Source organism: Pipra filicauda, unplaced genomic scaffold (genome assembly GCF_003945595.2).
Source record: "Pipra filicauda isolate LSUMZ 115617 unplaced genomic scaffold, ASM394559v2 scaffold49_size4853605_pilon, whole genome shotgun sequence".
NCBI classification, from domain to species: Eukaryota; Metazoa; Chordata; class Aves; order Passeriformes; family Pipridae; genus Pipra; species Pipra filicauda.
In genome coordinates, this window is record NW_024104642.1 from 3848698 (window position 1) to 3867480 (window position 18783).

The 18783-nt window shown below is 40.1% G+C and overlaps 1 protein-coding gene across 3 annotated transcripts in view; it reads right to left on the reverse strand.

Moving 5' to 3' along the window:
* LOC114000590 (phosphatase and actin regulator 1) overlaps positions 1–18783 on the reverse strand; it is a 147139-nt gene that overhangs the window by 50282 nt on the left and 78074 nt on the right. For all 3 annotated transcript variants that reach the window (XM_039386661.1, XM_027745000.2, XM_027745003.2), the window contains 3 exons: positions 10026–10356; positions 2336–2544; positions 852–1008 (listed from right to left, as the gene is read on the reverse strand). In XM_039386661.1, the coding sequence (XP_039242595.1) occupies positions 852–1008; positions 2336–2544; positions 10026–10356 (697 nt within the window). The remainder of the gene's footprint in view (positions 1–851; positions 1009–2335; positions 2545–10025; positions 10357–18783) is intronic.

Here is an 18783-nt window from a genome sequence, read left to right on the forward strand (position 1 = left end):
TATTCATCCTGTCTCCACAGCATGGTAGCAGTGTTCCCTACTTATCCACCCTAAAAATTAAAAAACCAAAACCTACAAGAAAATTCCCAAAAGCTGGCTAGTCATGTCCTTGTGGTTTTCTTGGAGTCACACTCAAGGGTCACTAACAGCATTCCCCAGCTCTACATACCACCAAGCTTACAACTTAACAGTGTTAAAATTGATTACAGAAATCATGGCTAGAGCGTAGGAGGTTCTTAGACATTTCTATCTGACCTCAATTTACTAATTTTTTTCAGAAATCTTCCACATTTAATGGCCACCCCTCTATATGCCATGCAATATGGAAAACCATTACAGCTGGTGAATAACACTGCTATGAAGAATAAGAAAGTGTCTAGACAGGGTAAATCTGTCCAACCTGACCCAACAAGGCAAGTACTAAAGGACTTAAGTATTTTGGACCAGGAAAAGTCTCAGCTACTCATGGAGATGCAGTCAGAAGAGAAAGTTATACCTCTGCCCATTGGCCAAACTAATAGCTTATAAAATGGCACCTGCAGCAACAGTCCAAAATGTTATCAAAGCTGAATATTTCCCAGTGATGCACCAAAAAAAAACAAATCCACACAGCTCATATTGATACTTAACATAATCAAAGTTCTCATAGCATATGCCAGGAAAATGAACTAGGGAGTTATAAGGGAAGTTTTATTGGAGCAGAAATAATGTCTAGAGTCCTTTTTTTCCTCCCCATGGCTTTTCCTCTTGAATATTGTGACAGATCACAAACGTTTAAAGACTAAGGATAAAGACTGCATCCCACCACGTATTTCCAAAAGCAAGAGTTAAGAAAAATGTTTGCCTCTTACCTTGTTAATTTTGTCCCAATCTGCTGCCTAAGTTCGAGCCTCTCTTCATCAGTCTGCATGGGAAGGATGTTCTTTTCCTCCAGCTCTCGCTTAGAAGGCCTGTTGCTTAGTTTGATAGCTAAAGAGTCCTTCCTGCAGATTTTCCTTGCCAGGGAGCCTGTGGGAGAGATGAGAGGCTCTGCCAAAAGAGGTGTCATCATTTCATTACAGCATGCATCTGGCAAAGAAGTACTAGCCAAGAGAGGATACAAGGCTCTCATTTACATTGGGATGGACTATGGGAAAAGAGATGTCATTAACTTTATCTGCTCAATTAACCTCAGTTCATATCATAATAAGGAAAAGCTGAAATTGGTAGGTATACAGGAAAAAGAAATTAATATATTGCTCCATAGAGGGAAGTGGAGAAGAAGCATTGCTCCTGTAGCTTTCTCTAGCACAGTTTCTGAACCACAAAATGTAATGAATAATTTGACCTCAGGTTCTGGGCAGGCATCAGAGTTACAGCATGTTAGAAGAGAGAGGTATCTGAGTGCCTCCTGCAATATAATATCAAGACATCTAAGCTAGCACTAGAAGAAACCAAAAGTCAATCAGAAGCAGGACAGAACTTCACGTACATTAACTGACACTGCTTCCCAGACAGTGACAAAGACACTGTGAAAACAAGTGGTGTTTTGTGGCTCAAGCTTGCTTTCCGAGGCTTGTGTCCAAAGCAGTTTGAGCAAGGAAGACAGACACAAACAGACAGAGAGAGACAAACCCATGAGAGGTTTTGGCCTTTGGCAGGAGAGTGTGAGATAGTGCAGTTCTGCTCTGTTTTTAGGTTTAGGAGCAAACACTGCTTAATTTCACTTACAGTGTAAGGGAGGGTCCTGAGAAGATGAAATATGCCTGTATTAGAATATTTGTGTGTTTTAAAAAGGGTGTTGTTTGTCCTGCTTCCAGTTTTCAGAAAAAAAGAAATCCAAGGGCCTGAAACTTCAGGTCAATGTGTAGGATCACAAATAGTTATTGTATGCAAAGTACAATATGGGAGAGTCCTGTGATGCCACACTGAGTCAGGAGGTGGGGTTTCTTAGAGAGGTCAGGAAGGGGCCACAGGTCCCTTCCCAGACTGTAATTGTGATATGGCTATCAATTAACCTCTTCTGTCTGAGCCCAATCCTCTGATTGTGACCCCTTTCAAAGTATGTGCACACTTGGGAAAGTGAATCCAAAATTTCTAAGTGAACTAATATAAGCCAATACCAGTCATTTGAATTTAGTCTGAGAGCTACCCAGACAGGGATTCATGTGGATTAGGGAAATCACTATAAATTCATACTAGTTATTTTGGATTACATCTACACATAGTCAAGCCCTGAGAGATGCAAAAGCCACAGTCAAGAAAGAGAGTACACAGGCCTTTTGTTTCCCTTGTGCATTGTAAGTTCAGACTGAAAATTAAATAAATGAGAAAGGAAAGATGGAATGAATCTTACTTGTAAATAATGAGTTGTCCTCCTCTTCATCTTCCTCTTCTTCCTCCTCCTGTCTTGGATAGAGGCAAGAAGAATCTTCATAGTCAGTTTCATGAGGCACATTTTCTTTATTGTCATCGCATTCGATCACAACAGTTGGCACTTGTCTCATGTCTGGAAGGCCCCCAGGTCCTGTTTTTGTAACACTGTCACCTGTGTGTAAACCAGAGCTGTTGGGAAAGAAAAACAAATAAATAAACTAAAGGAAACAGCTCAATGAAAGACAGTTACTTCTCTCACTGTATTTAGGAAAGTAGTGGTCTTTCATCCCTTTTTGAGAAGAAACGAGAACAGAAAGATCTTCAAGACCAGCAAGACATCTAATGGGTTTAAACTGAGTACACCTTAGATTTAGGGTACGACACTTATTAGGGAGAGGTAGGACAGCATGCAGGCAGAAATACTTGCAGCCAGGATGAAGTATTAAAGATCTGTAACAAATACTTCATGACCAGCTACTCAGGGTGGTAAGCTTGCCTTCAACTCAGTGTCTGTGTGACCTCTTCACTGGTGTGCAGGCAGTAAGGAGACAGTGTCTCACCTGAATGCAAAAGGTGGAATAAGACTGGGAAGAAGGAAACATACACACTGTAGGGGATAATTGTAGAAAGGCAGAGGGAAAACATGATGGAAAACAGAGGAAAAACTCCTCAGGCAAGATGATGTTGGCTTGAGGGGAAAGCAAGGGCACAATTCTCTGAAGCGCAGGGGGCTGAGCATGTGGAACTGGGCTTGGAGAAAAGAGAGCCTGGGAGCAGGTGAGAGTAACCAGGGAAATAGCTAAAACCTGGGAGGTTTGTTTGCTAATGGCACACATATATTGGGGGCTCTGCCATAATGATATCCCTTTTCCTGCCTGGGCTCCTTATCCAGCCAGGTGCTGAAGAGCAATGAGAATTGGAGCTAACGTTTTTTTTTTGTCACAGTGTGATAGATTATTTTCTGCAGCTCACTAAATTAAGGCTTGTGTTCAGTACTGCTACCACCTACTCTGTTTATGTGTTGATTTCAAAGCCCTTTACCTAGGAACATATCAATACAAATAGGGAAACAGGAACATGAGGAGGTGAAGACCAAAGTCAAACAAAAGGTGAAAGGAAAAGTCAGAGACAGAACCCTGTTTCCCAGCCAATTTTTATCTAAATAGCTCATGTTGTTTTTCCAATGTGAAATCACAATGAGAGACTGGCAGGCAAAAATGATGGCAGCTTAGGTTTATTTGTGAGACAGCAGAAACCATCCTCTCAATTTCCAGCTGAGGCAACAGCTATATGAAAAACGGGGAACATTTGCCTGTTGGACATCTTCTATATGTCAAACTCCCATTTTACTTTCCAGAAGAACATAGGTGTGAAAGCAGATGTGCTGGCCAAGTTGACCTGGAGGCATACAAATTTGGGTCTCTCCTTAAGAAGTACTGAGTAGCCTCAATTCCCTTGAACATTTTAGCCTGCTCTGAATACCAGAGCCATTCTGCATCTTGAAATGATTTAAATTATTTTCTACTGAGTCAAGTGAAACATTTTGCTTTCTTCCAGCCCTAAAGTTAACATGGATTCCTAAATGGCTGCCGGATAAAGTCACAGAAAGACTTCTAAAAATGTAGATCTCGGGATATAATGCTAGTCCACAATATGATTAGGGATTAAGGGGAAGAAAAGGCTTTGGATCCTATGAGCAAACCATACCATGCTGTTATTATCATATTCAGCTTCAAAGAAATAATTTTGTTAATTCCAACATTTACTATTGCAGACTAACCAACAATAAGATGCAGAGCTTTACTGGATGCCTTTAAGAGAAAATCCATTTTCTTAGTGATAGTCCACGTTTTGTATCACAAAGTAAGAGAGATTCATGAATAACTGGCTTGTGAATTTTTGTATTAAACTTCAATGACTTTGACCCAAAAAACTTTATGCTGATGTAGTTTTAAAATTCATCAGCTGAATTCTCATAAATGACACATCAACACAGTAGAATATTTAAAAACTTTCAGCTAACTTTTAATTTATTGAAAAACTTTAAGAATTTTAATCTTATGAACTTCATTAAATCCGTTTTCCCTGTAACCTAATTTTTGAATAAGTCTTTTTATGAGGAAAGGCAGGAAATCAAATTTCAGAAAGAAACTATAATACTGTTAAATTCCATTAACATTGTTAAAAAACCCCAAAAAACCCACTTCCAACAGTGAACACATAACCACTGGATTATCAAGTTAATTCTAAAACAATACACACACAGAGAGTAAGTACAAGTTCACTAAGCCCTTTATGGAAGTACAAATGAAAGGAGCAAAAAGTAGTCAGCATCCAGGACAACTTGGTTCTTTTCTGTTCTGTGTAGGATGGATGTAGGTTACAGATGCATCCTTATGGGTGAGTACATAGGGTAACAGATATCAGTGATTCATCAGTTTAGGTTATCGAGCAAGTATCAGATGGCAACAAGAGTTACAAGTTACCACAGAGGGTCTTTATTTGAACTAGTGATCTAGAAATAGACAGCTTCCCATCTCATTGTCATTTTTCTGAATCATCCACTTTCTTGATAATACTACTTTCTATTTTAAGCCCCTCATTTTTCCTGGTGTTTTGTGTTGTTCTTGATTAAAATCAGCCTTTTCCACGGCATTTTGGCTGAGTCAGCTGTCTAAGCAAAGCACTTACGAAATTCATGCAGTACTGCAGTATACTTAAGAAAGACGAATCAAGGTCAGTGGATATGTCCGTTGTGTATAAATTCCTCTGGATCATTAGCAAAACTCTCACATAGTTAGGTGGTCTACACCACAAAATTTTTCAAAATTATTCACCAAAAAACACACTATTGTTTGAAACAGCTCTTTTTAAATCAGTTTTGTGTTTTGCAACAAAATTAGAGAACAAAGCTACAGTGAAGCAAGAACTTGTTTCAAGATGATAAATGCATCTTAACACATGGATTTGAATAATTCATAGCTCACTAGTACAAGCACTTGCAATTATTGCTGCATCATCTTTACATGATCAAAACAGCAAAAAAGTTACATCACTATAGCTTGCAACATTTCTTATGGGAAAATATTTTAATGAAAAATCTCATTTGAAGCTTATGAGGGACTCATGGTACAGAAAAAATCAAAAAGAAAAAAAGTGAAATCCCTCCTGTAAAATCTAGTGGAAAAAACCCCCATGCTTCTCATCTGTTATCCCAAGCCCTTTGATTTTGGAATAAAGGGTTACATTCTTATCAGCATGTTTTCAGATCCACAGTACACTTTTCTGTACTTACCAGTTAAAACAAAAATCTGAAAAAACTTTAAACCATTGTATATATGTTTCTACTACAGGCATGTGTGTCAGAGACAGAGAGAGAAGGCAGAGTTATAAATATTAAGTGTTTCTATCCTTAGGCAATGCTGAAGTTTAGACAAGAGGTAATTCTCTTGACAAGTTTTATGGAAGATAAATGCTTTCTAACTCAAATACGTTTTATAAGATTTACAAGACACTGACAGTAATGTCTAATGCATTTCATTTCGTAAATCTACAGTCTGAAGCTGGGCTGGGTGTCCCAGAGGAACTGGTCTCACACACTGTCTTTTTCACTGCTCTGCCACATAGGCAATTCTAGCCCGGAGTGAGATATTGCCACTTAACAGTTCTTTAGTACCTATGTTGAACAAATAAGAGGCCTTGATTCAGCTGATCCTGTACATGAGCCCACAGAGTAATTGAAATTAATTGCCACCTTTCCAGACAGACTGAGAACTATAAGGGCAAGGCAGAAAATAAGGCTATTTCAGATCAAGGAAATGCCTCGCTAAGTCAAAATTAAAGACACATTCCAGTGGCACCAGAGAGTTGCCGAAGCTTCCTTTGCCGCTGTTTGTGACTCACAGCTTTGGGGCACGGTCTTTCTTCTCAAGTTCGTTTCAGTCAGGAGGATATTTTGGTGTCAGGGCTCATCAGATTTTCACCAACTCTTAAAATGCATTCTGAAATGGTAAAAAACAGTGCCCAAATCTAGATTTTACTAATGCTTGACATGTGCCCTTTGGGCTGAAGGGAAAAGTCGTTTGCAGTAGGGCACAAATTGGCAACAGAGGTTGCAGAAAAAAGGTTATGTGGAAATTACACATTTTTCTGCTTCAACTTAATCTATAATAAAACCGGTAATTTATCAGGGAAAATAGAGACAAACTGGTAGCACAAATGACATGTCATAATAGTCATACTATGACAAGGGACAGATTGCCCTTCTGAGAATAGATTATGAATAGACATTATGAGTCCCACAAAATGTTTGCAATCAAAAGTGTTAAGTGTGCAAATGAACTTAATGTTCTATAATGTCTGTAATAAAACTGAATAAAAAAAATTCCAGGAATTAACTGCCATTTTAAGTCATAAGAGCAACTGGGACTTGAATAGCTATTACATGCTTTTAATGTACCTCAAGACATTAACTTATTAATATGCACTAGATCTAGGTGAGGCAGTAACCTGCAATCACTCCTGCAGAGGGGAAAATAGAGGTAGAGAGGCTCAGTGGTTTTCTCAAGGTCAAAGACAACAAAATAACTTCTGGCTTCCAGACCCTTACTGAGGGAGAGCTCATTTTTCTCTGGCAAGCTTGTGGCTCATTGGCAAAGCAGTGATTTCAGCTATCAGTGTTAGACTATCTGAATTATAGAGACCTTATCTGTGTAAGGAAAAAATCCAGATTGCTAGAGGAAGGGGATATTTCAGCCTTTCATTCTTTGTTCCTGTCCACACTTACAGATCCGGTGGAGAAAAGAGTTGTGAGGTCTAATAAAAGTTTACTGGGCAAAATGTGGATTTGACACAAACTGGTTATGGATTCAGTGTGTATCAATGGAGCTTAAATGGCCTTGAAGAGCTTTCACTGCAGCAGGACCAAAGAAACTAGACACAAGGAAGAAAAGGAAAAATTCCTGAAGGAAAAGAAAAAAATTTAAAGCAGAAACCTGTACTTGTCTAGATAATCCTTCCTTATTAAAAAAACCCACTAGTCTAAATAATCCCCCAAATTACCAGCTTTGGCAGCATGGCAATTATTCTGTAAAATTGTAGGATTCTTTTGAGATAATGTCTGAGATTAGCAAAAAAAAAAAAAAAAAAAATAGCTGCTAATGAACCTTAGCATTCCGCAGAAGGTGCCTCAGAGACTTGACAGGCTCTCTTATCTCCTCAAGATTATTGACCCAACAGCAGTGACCCAGTACATTGTTATCTTGGAAGCAACTGTAAAGTTCATACAGGAAACTAGGGTGTCATTGCATATCCTATGCATGCAACAGATGTTAGCACACTCCCAAATTTTAAACAGAGGGAAGTAGATCTAGGATCTTTGCAGTTTTAACAGGCCCTCAAGAGTTCTGGGCTGAAGTGTACAATGATAAATATTGCAGTGTAATTTCTCTTGGGTTTAATGCAGATTTTATACAATTAAGGGAAAATAACTACTGTAAAAAATAGTGGAAAACATTGGCATTTGGTACAAATAATCCCCTCCCAAGTTAAATAAATATATTTTAAAAATCTGCACAAATATTCAAGAAAATGTAGCAAATGTACCTAGATCACAATGTGTCTTGAAAAAGCAATTTAAGAATTTAACAGCTCCACAGACATGTATATGGTTTGAAATACTTTTACCTCTAAGTACTATAAAAAGAACAATTGGTCTTGCAGAGGAAACGGTCATCCCCTATTTTCTCCCTTTTGAATGCAGAAGTTATTGATTTGTTTTGACAAGGAGCACAACTGAAGTACTCAATAAATTAATCCATGATTGAAATAACAGTTCATCAACACAAAAAGGCTATGAAAAATCAACTGCCTGCAATACCATGAACTAGGATTCCTATTAATTTTAAATGTGAAATATCAGTGCCATAACCTTTTCTTATTTTCTTCTGCAATGGAAGGCAATTGCTTCACATTGGGAAATGAATCCTACCTTATTCAGTTTTTAACAAGCAGCAGAGTTTCAGCTTCAAATTAATAGTTATGTACAAACAGCATCACCTTCTTTAAATCAGTTAAATGTATTTTTAGACATAAGCATGATGGATGACTAGAAATTGGAGCATTCATTGCTGAGGGGCAACAGATGCCACAATGAAGTCATACTCTGAGAGATGTCCCTGAGCTCAGGATAACAAAGTGCCTTCTGTGCACAGTGTGAGCCAGACAGTAAGATATCCAACCTAAGCGGGGGATGGCCTGGGCAGTGTAGCCCCAAAGGAGCCTTTGGGATACAACAGCTACCCCTCTGTGCCTGGTGCATTGAGCTTTGGGGAGATGCAGATGCACCTGATTAGCCACGCTGGCAATGTGAGAGGTAAATGGGCAGTCACTGGGTATGGTGTGGAGAGGCAATGTGGATGCTCTTTCTAACTCTACCTCTACAGTTCTTTTACTGATGGGAATAGGAATCTCCTTTATAGTCCCAGCAGTTTTTCCCCAACTGGGAATTCCTCCATGCTGTAGAAACTAAACCTGCACCCCTTACCTCATGATGTAATCACTATTCCGGTACTGAAATAAGATGGCAGTGTGGGACGGCCTCTGGTCTCCTGACAGCTTTTCAGGCAGTAAGGAAAATTTGCCCTCAATAATCCAATTCTTTTAAACTATGCAATATAATGAAGGTAACATTATCACAAAGAGGTATTGGGGTAAATAATTAAGCATTTTGCCTTTTAGACCTAATATTTTATCTTCCTGTGTAAGAGCAGGATGATCTGATGCTCCTAGAACAAGCTGGCTACAAAGCTGCCCTTGGTACTAAATAAAACATGTCATTTTTTTTTGACTACCTTTCCTCTTCTGGGACTTCCTCAGTTTTCCACTACGAGATGAAATAAATTTTCCAAAGCTTGCTGATCTTTCAGTCTATGAGGACAGCTTGCATTTATACAACATGCTTCACTTAGTCAGACTATTTGGAGCAGCATTCAGAGATACTCACAAGTGACAGTAAAAAAAAACAGCCCCAAAGTGGGGGCTGATCAAATGTGTTACTCTCCTTCAGATGCAAATGGCTAAGAAGGTAGCTGCTGTGGAATGGGTTAAATAGTTATTTTAAGATCAAACATATAATTTAATTTAAGTGAATTGAAATAATTTAAATACTGTATTAAAACCCCTCTAAGTGACTTGTAGGAAGTCCACATAGATTGTTTCGAGCTAATTGGTAATACTAATCAGGTGCTCTGCTTGAGTGGCACATTGGATTACTACTGCTCTTTTATGAATCTTCCATTCCTTTCCTTGCATGTAGCAATCCTACACACAACTGGAGCTCTGCAGTTATGCACTCCATAGTATATATTGGAAGCCAGGCATGTCCTATTAAAACTTCAGCACTGACTGTATTATCTGCTTCCTTGAACAGGACATTGGGGTTCAGGAAATTTGGTCTTTATCTCCTTTCTGCCACAAACTTGTCAAACAAGCCTGGAAAGGCTCTTCCCCTGTTTCTCTTTCTCCAGGAATGACTCTGCCCTGAAGTTGCTAGACCTCAGAGGATACACCTCATTCAAGTACTATGAACGTAACTCAAGTGATGATATAGATACCAGGGTTAGCAGAAAACGGTGCACATCAAGATGTAATTTTAAAAGTTGATCCATTACCTTTCTAGCCTGTGCATGGTCATGGCTAGCGTTTTGTTCAGTTCCTCTATCATCCGGCACCCTGAAGGGTGAATGGGCAACGTGCTGGACCCAGAAGGAAGGTGCTGGCTGTGGCTGCCGTACTGGAGCTGGTGCTGGTGAGCTGCTAACTGGGATGGCAGGACAGTGTGATGCTGTTGGGTCAAAGGCTGCTGGGAGCTCTTCTGCGTGGAATAGGATGAGAGAGAGAGGTCTGGCCCCCCTAAAGGCATGCAAATCATGACTTTCTTTGGAGGTAGTGGAGGTGACAGTTTAACTGGCATACAAGGCAGTTTCACAGGAGCGCCAGGATCTAAAACAAAAGAAAGAGAGCCCTGGTGTTAATTTTCATGTCAGTAAGATGGAGATCAGAGTATCAGCCTGGGTGAGCAGCTACTGAGGTTGCTAGTCAACACAGGAGTGTGCACCCCTCCCCTGTTGCGACAGATGACTCTGCACCCCGTACACTCAGTGTGGTCTTCAGAAAAAATATTGTTGTTTTGCAGTGCTTCAGTCTCACAAAAAACATCCCAAGGCTGTGCGCGCCCCTCAGCAAACATGTTAAGCAATGCTTAACAAGGCTTGCGGCATGCTTTGACGCTTTAAAGCCCAAATCCTCCAAAATAGCCCTGCGAGGTAAGCATATCTTCCACTCAACAGACCCATAAACAGGGAGAGAGCAATTTGGTTCCTGAAGTTACAGCATGACTCACCACCGTCACTGACAGAGCAAAAGCTCAGGGATTCATGATCCTTCTCAGGCATTGCAGTGCAATTACTACAAGTCACGCTTCTTACAGCTTTGTAATGTGCAAAACATCTGGTGTTAAAAATTACATTACAGGGCAAGTGAGAAATAAGGTTCGAATACTAAACAGGAGAGATTTGGAAAAATGAAGGGTATATGAGGAAAAAGATATAAAGGGCAGCAGATTTTTAGGACTCATGTATTTTTTTGGTAGGCACTTTTCTCTGGACTCATTCACAGAATTTTACCTTTTTAAGTCTAGGCATGTTCACTAAACCCCATAGTTGACCAGCCAGGCAAAGACTTCCCTGACTTCAATGAGAAATCAATGAGAGGTCCACCTAAAAACCTCTCTTCCAGAACTCAACTGCAGGATGGAGATTTTTGGAGTTGCATTGTGAAATATTTTGAGAAGGGAAAAGAAGTAACATGAGGGCTTGTAGTTGCCAAGATGGGTGGGAGAAATGCTCACAACACATGCTAAGAGCAAAGGAGAGAGCATATATATACACCTTGAGCTGCAACTGTAAGTTTATCTCTTTGGAGCAAGACCAGGCCCTTTCCAGCCTGTAATACCGCAGACATTTGGCTCTGCAATGTAATTCTGTGGGCAAGGTTTGCATGATTTTTGGTCTCTTCTTGCTGTAACCCGGTCAATGAATTGCAGGGCCAGAATCTTCTTTTGATCCAAGAAAGCCTGCTGCTCTCCAGGTTCCAAAAGTTATCACCCTCCTCAGTGCAATCAGATTTCAAAAGTCCTTTTCCAGATGGTTCTTCTTAGTATTAACTATCCTTGCCCTTGCCCCCTTTATTCTTTCCTCCTTCACACCCTATTCTGGATATTGCCTGTACTACCATCCATATCTAATTGCCAGGGTGCACAAGGGTGAATAGGAGGACTTCCAACCACTAACACTTCTAGAAAATGATTGAGGATCATAAGGTGGAAAAAGACCATGCATAGAGCCAAGTTCAGATACACCTTTTGATTTATTTTAGTGCTAGTCACAGCTTCATTGCATCCACAGTATCCACTTAATACTAGTGTTTTTGCTGGACTAGGAACAACACATTGAGAGTAAGTTTTCCCTTTCTTCAGAGTGTTTATAGGCTAACAACATAGAGGAGTCAAAGGGAGTGCAAAGATGAAATACACTGTGCTGGTTTTGGCTGGGGTAGAGTTAATTTTCTTAATTAACCTTAGGATGGATAGGGCTGGATTTTGGATTTGTGCTGAACACAGGGCTGATAATACAGAGACCTTTTTGTTGTTGCTGGGCAGTCTTGGCACAGAGTTTTTCTGCTTTACTGCCACGCTGGCAAGGAGACTGCGGTTGCATGGTAAGTTAGGAGGAAACACAGGCAGGACAAGTGACTCTAACTGACCAAAGGGATATTCCATATGACATGCTCAGTGCATAAAATGGGGAGAAGAAGGATGAAGGCTGAATGTCTGGAGTGATCACGTTTGTCTTCCCAAGCAACCGTTACATGTGACAGGGGCCTTGCTCTCCTGGAGATGGCTGAAAACTTGCCTGCCTATGGGAAGCAGTGAATGATTTCCTTGTTTTACTCTGCTTGCATGCATGGCTTTTGCTTTTGCTGTTAAACTGTCTTTATCTCAACCCATGAGTTTTCTGGCTTTTACCCTTCCGATTCTCTCCCTGATCCCACTGGTGGGGGAGTGAGTGAGCAGCTGCATGGGGCTTGGCTGTTGGCTGGGGTTAAACCACGACATAGAAACATGGAGAAAAAGTGGCCTTTTCACATTGCAGAATGGGAGAGTTATAGAGAGCAGAATTCAAGTCTTTGCCTTCAAGGTAATATCAAATCCACTTGGCACTCTGTCTCTTGCAGGCAAAAATTCTTCTGATGGTTCCATCAAGGCTGAAATATAACTCATGGATTTGCCAAAGCAGTACAAAGAAAACACTTCCAGGATTTTCTATTCAAGCACACAAAGCTCTTCTTACATATATGTTCTTTGTATATATTACCTCTTGGTATCCTGCATAAAAGAACACACCTCTTCAATAAAATGTAATTAACAGAAAGATAAAAGAGTAAACTGTATAGAGCCCTGAGAATAAGGTTCCTATGGGATTTGTAGTAACAAAGTGGACTTTTTCTTATATTTGTGCTTCAGGCAATTTTACTTCTAGAGCTCTTACTGAATTACAAAGACTACACTGAGATCTGCACTTCCATTTTGACAAACGCAGCTTTGATGGTTGGTTTAAGATCCTTTTTTGCAGTATCTCAATTAAAGTCTTCATTTGGCAGTGCCTGTGCCTGGATGCCCCATTATTCTGTGGCAGTCATACTTAACGGTGGATTCAAAAAGATCCCAACTGCAGGCATCTCTTGCTTTTGACAAAAGAATAACTGAAAGTATTCTGGGTTTGCTGCCTTTTTTGATCTTGAAGATCAGAGCAATATTTTATGTTGAGAGTGAGTATGACATGTCAAATAGTTCAAGTATAAACAAAACAGAAATCCTTCCTTCTTCCTTCTAAAATATAATGAAAATTTATTTTCTCACACAATCATTCATTTAGTTGAGTTGTGACACAGGCACTGCAGCTCTGGAGTTGTATGGGAGAACAAGTCTAGCTTAATTATCCCAAGTAGCCACACATTCCATCATGAATCAGATGTGCACACTCTGGTTTCCGCTCTTCATAACAAAGGTATGGACCTTTAGTTTCCCCTTAAAATTAAATAAATACTTCACATCAACATGTTTTCAGTGGTTATCAGTGCTGAGTGACTCCACTGGACACCTGACAAAAATCCTGCACATTATTTTTAATGTCTTTATTCAGACTGTTTTACACCCAGGTTCTTGAGCCTGAATATGGTCCTAATACCAAAACAGATCCTTGAAAATGAACCAGAGTCATTAAATCTACTTGTCTGCCCTTCACCTTCAGGAGAATTCTATCTGTTTTAAAAAAATGGTTAAAAGGAGGATGACCACAATGGGAGGAGAGTTCAATCCATTCCCTTGGAAACGTAACAGTGTATCTTCACCAACGTGAGTAATGTAGACTTTGGCACTGCAAGTTTTACTATGTGGACAGATCAGTGAACAAGTGAGGGGTGGAAACAGTTATTGTCTCCAGCATGGAATATCCATGGTCATCTGTAGATGAATAAGAAGCTGGACAGGGAAAATATGAACAAGGAATCTTGATAAGTGTCTTCTCAGCAGAACAATACCAGAGGCTTAAATCATTGAACAAAGCACTCTTAAGAGAAATGAAGAAAATTGTGTGAAGCCAGATGTGCAAGTCTGATTAATCTCTTTCAGCTGAGGTTCTCCATACTCAAGAGAATAACGAGCAATTTTGTAAGATGTTGGTTCCCAGTGGGGTTGTGACCACTCAGCACTGTGTAATAACTTGTATGCTAGAATTGGTCAAAAAGATGATAGACATCAAGTTCCCCACTCTTGATGACAATAAATTACTTAAAGGATAGTTGTGGATGTCACAATATTTGCTACACATCAGACCTTTGACAAGCAGGGCAGCTCTTACCCCTTCCTCACAGATCATTTTTCTAACAGCTACAGTTGCTGCATTTCCTTTGGGGTTTTCAGGAGATAGATAAACACACATTTATTCGTTGCACAGGTGTGCTCATGTATGGTTCTTCTGGTGTGTTTATGGTACACTTGAGCTGAACACCAAGCACACTGAGTCTGATGTTTCTAGTCACTGAAGATGGCTGGAGAGTTGGTTGGCACATGCTGCAGATACAACTGCTGCAGACAAGGTTCTAGGAAGTTCTGGATGTGTGGTAGCAAATGTTGCTCTAGCAGGGCTGGTAGAAAAGCTCATTAAAATCTTCAAATTCTGCCCCAGTTCAACTACTGCATGGAGAAAGAGGACATGCCTGAGAATCCTGGGCTTGTGGCAGAGCTGGCTGTGTTTGCTATACTGCCAGAGGCACAAAAGCTCTTTCTTGACTCCTTGCCAAATATAAGCCAGCATTGTACCCTGAAAGCAAGGAAAGGCAAAAGACTCCTAGGTGGTACAAGTAGAAACACAGCCAGGAGATCAAAGGACTATTCTCCCTCTATTCAGCACTCCTTAGACTGTATCTAGACTACTCTGCAAGCTTAGGATGCCCCAGGAAAGATATCAAAAACCCAAAATGAGCTGGGCACAGGGCCACTGCAATGGTTGAGGGTTAGAGCACCTGAGGGACTGGGCCTTGCTCAGCTTGGAGAAAAGACAGCTTGCAGGGGGAATACCTACCAGCAGCTTTCCAGTCCCGATGAGGAGGTTATCAGTAAAGTGGAGCCAGACTTTTCACAGTGGTGCATGGTGGGAGGAGGAGATGCAGTGGACAAAAAGTGAAACAAAAGAGGTTCAAGACTGGATTATAAGGAAAATGTTTCCCCACCATGAGAAGAGCCAAATAGTGGAGCAGGTTTGCTCAGATAGGTTGTGCAGGTGGCATCCTTTGGAGTTTTCAAGACCCAGCTTAACATAGCCTGAGCAACCTGGTCTGATCCCATAGCTGGCCCTGCTTTGAGTAGGAGGTTGGATTAAAGACCTGCTGAGGTTCCTTCCCAGCTGAATGACCTTATACTGTGACCTTTGCTGGACTATATACAACTACAAGTAATACAATTTGTCATAACGCTAATGAGTTACTCTTTAAATTCCATCCAAATTATTAATTCTGTAAAGCAACATGCAAGAAAAGAAAACCAGTGCAAAAACCAGTGTGGCCTATTGAGGGAGCTCTACAGTGGACATGGAGTGATGTCCCTGATATTTGCTGGCAGCATTTGGACAAGCAGTTTTTACTTTTTCAGGTCTTCTCCCCAGTAATTACTTGTGCCTAAACAGCGGGAGACACTTTTCTTATTTCAATGAGTTTTTGAGCAGATTCATAAGGACAAGTTAAAAACTGTTCTCAAAGATTTGCCATGCATCTCTTGCTGACTACAGCAAGATCTGCAGCATGTCTTCAGAGAAGATTTGAGACAGAAATTCTTTACTGTTCTTCTGCATCACTTATGCATCCAGGGTTCAAGTTGAATTTGGAGAACAAAAGCATGGCATGCTTAGCCTAAAGGGTTGAAAAGTATAGCTCTGTGTGAATTCCTGTGCAAGGCCTTGAAGAGGGTTTCAAAGATGAGAAGGTTTCCTGATGCTGGTATGTGCTACGTACTCCCCTCCAGGTAGCAGCACAGAGAGGAAGTATGGAGAGAGCAACTGCATCAGAGTCCAGTTTCTCATGAGAACCTGGTGAAGGAGAGCTGCTTTTGCTCAGTTTCTTCTCCTTCAAGTACACAGTGAGAGAATTGTAACCTCTCTTTATGAACATAGCCTGTCAGAGCAGGCAGCTGGAGGTAATGCCTCAGTGGAGGAAGCCTGCAGATTATTTACAAGGGCTCATTTACAGAGGAGTCTTCTGACACACGTGACTATTGCGCTACAAGATACTGCAGAGAGTATTTACAGGATAAATTTTATTTGCAAATACTTTTATAAAGCTGTCACTAACAACCATTGTGGCAATGCAGCAGAACCCCAGGCATTCACATTCTCAAACCTCATTCTTGGCTTCTCTGCACTATCAAAAGTAACTTTTGAGGACCTAATATTTCCTACTCTGCTAAATGTTTGCCTCTAATTATGAATTAGTTTTGACTCTACATAGACATAACTAGAAAGCACAATCTCAGAACTAAAAATGTGCAATGTGTCTCTTCAAAATCTTGAATGAAGAAAGCAAGAGAATGCAAAAGACTTTTCAAAGCTTAAATGCAATATTAAAGTCGCCAGATACAACCAAAGCTACACCCTACCCAAATATTAGACTAAATTTGGGCTCAAAGACACTCAGATGTTGCTGAGGTTCCATGTTAGTGGTATATATTTTGTTTTCTGAAGTTTTAGGGGACTTTATGGGTTACTGGTAACTCAGTTGGAAAATAAAACTAATTTCAGAAAACATTATCTATGCTGGTGAGCATCAACAGCTTAATGAATCAAGATCAAAGGCAGCTTTACATCCCCACGGTCTATCAAATCAGACGTGACGAGTCTTATCACTTTTGGCCATTAAAGATTTTATGATAATCTTGGGACCTTGTCCCAGCACCCCAATTAAATTTGGTCCCAGGTGATTATTTCAGTTTGTCCTACATTTTCAGTAAAGGAAACTGTAAGTGTTGTTCTAAATGCCTGGGTTCTGCATGTGGATATCGGAGAAATAAACCAGCGAAAGAAATTCTGTCCATGAACATTGTCTAATAATAATAATAATCATATCTAAAAAACAGTACAGGGCTCACCGGGAGGTGACTGGCCAGCAGGAAATGCAGAGCAGTGAAACAAATATCAAAACAGTTAAGGTTCATGTTTTTCTTCTAGGGTTGCCTATCTTCTAAGGCTGTGTGGGCACTTCCACACCCAGTGCTGTGACAGGGACATTCCCAGTGGAGGCAGCATCATCAAGACCACAGGAGACGGCGTGAGGCAAAGCACCGAGCATCTTCTGCAGCAGTGGTGGCACCACTCCCAGTGGCTGCTCTGCAGTCTGCTCTTGTCTCTGGCTCTGTTTCTATATTGTCCCATCCCCACAGTACCTCAGCCTTGAGAAGAAGCATGCCAAGGTTGTGTGATTTATATTTGCTAGAGGCAAATCTCTTTTCCTTTTTTCTTTTTTTTTTTTCATTTTTTCTTTTCATTTTCCCCATGATTAAACATGCTCTTACGTGTTTATTTAGGCCTGCTCTTTTATGTGCATTTATTATCAATTGAAAGGCCAATCTTTGTCTTGGCACAGGTGGATAGATATTTGAGACAGTTCAAAATGCATTCAGAGGTAAGGAATGTTTCTTTTCAATTTCTAAAACACGTATTAAGCCCTTTGTCAAACTCTGCAAGTCAGTTTTCATGACTTTATTGAAGAACTTTGGGATAAGTTCACAGCAAGAGGTGGTCAGACTCAAAGCAAACTTTTCTTTCCTCAACATTTCTATTTAAAATATTTCTCCTTTTTTTTTTTCCACTTCTGACCATGCCTGTAGTAATTTATTGGCCTGTATAAAGCATGTTTTCCTGAAATAAATACACTTATGTACACATATACATATACATATTTAAAGAGAAGTGGAGTTGCTTCTGTGTTTTCACTGTGTACCTGAACCCTTCACAGGATCACATCTCTCACATTCTTCTTGAACAGACCTACCAGACCATTAAACCACTGTCACTCTGCACTAGCCATGCTTAGGATGTCTTAATTTGTCCTTCAACCTTTTCACAAATTCTTCAGTAGAAAAATATGTATGCAACAAGAACAGAAAAAAATCTGCACCTCGAATGCCAGAATTCCGATTTTGCTTGTTTTCTCACACACAGGCTGAGGATGTCTCTGGAGTAATTAGTAAAAGAATAGCATTAATTCCGCTTCTCACTGATGAGGATGCTTCATTAGGATTGATTGCTCATTTCCAGAGATTGTAAATGGCTAATATAATTTCCAGTGGAGAACACAAGGCACTGAGCAACATGTATCTCCTTTAGACCACCAAAGTAAATGGACCCTTAAGAACAAGCTCAACACTTTTATTTATAAGGAAGGTATAAATGAGGGTTTCAGTTCCACCAGGAATAACTGTCAATTAAATTAGGGCTCTATGACTAAATTTGCATCTCTGTTCCTTTTCCCTGAAGGTTCTGTATATGCATGTACAAGACACTGTCTATATGCCCATACAAGACTTTATTTAAGACTGGATGAGACACCACAAAGTAAGAGAATTCACAGTTCTGTTTCACTTTCATTGGAAAGTCATCACCATCAAGCAACTCACTTATAGTTTGAGCTTGATTCTACTTCACACAAAATTTGCAGCTGCAGAAAATAAAAAAACTACACCAGAAGCTCTCATCCTTTGATTCTTTTGCTTTTGCTTACAGAAGAAAGGCTTATGAATGAAGGACATTTAGTACCTGAGTT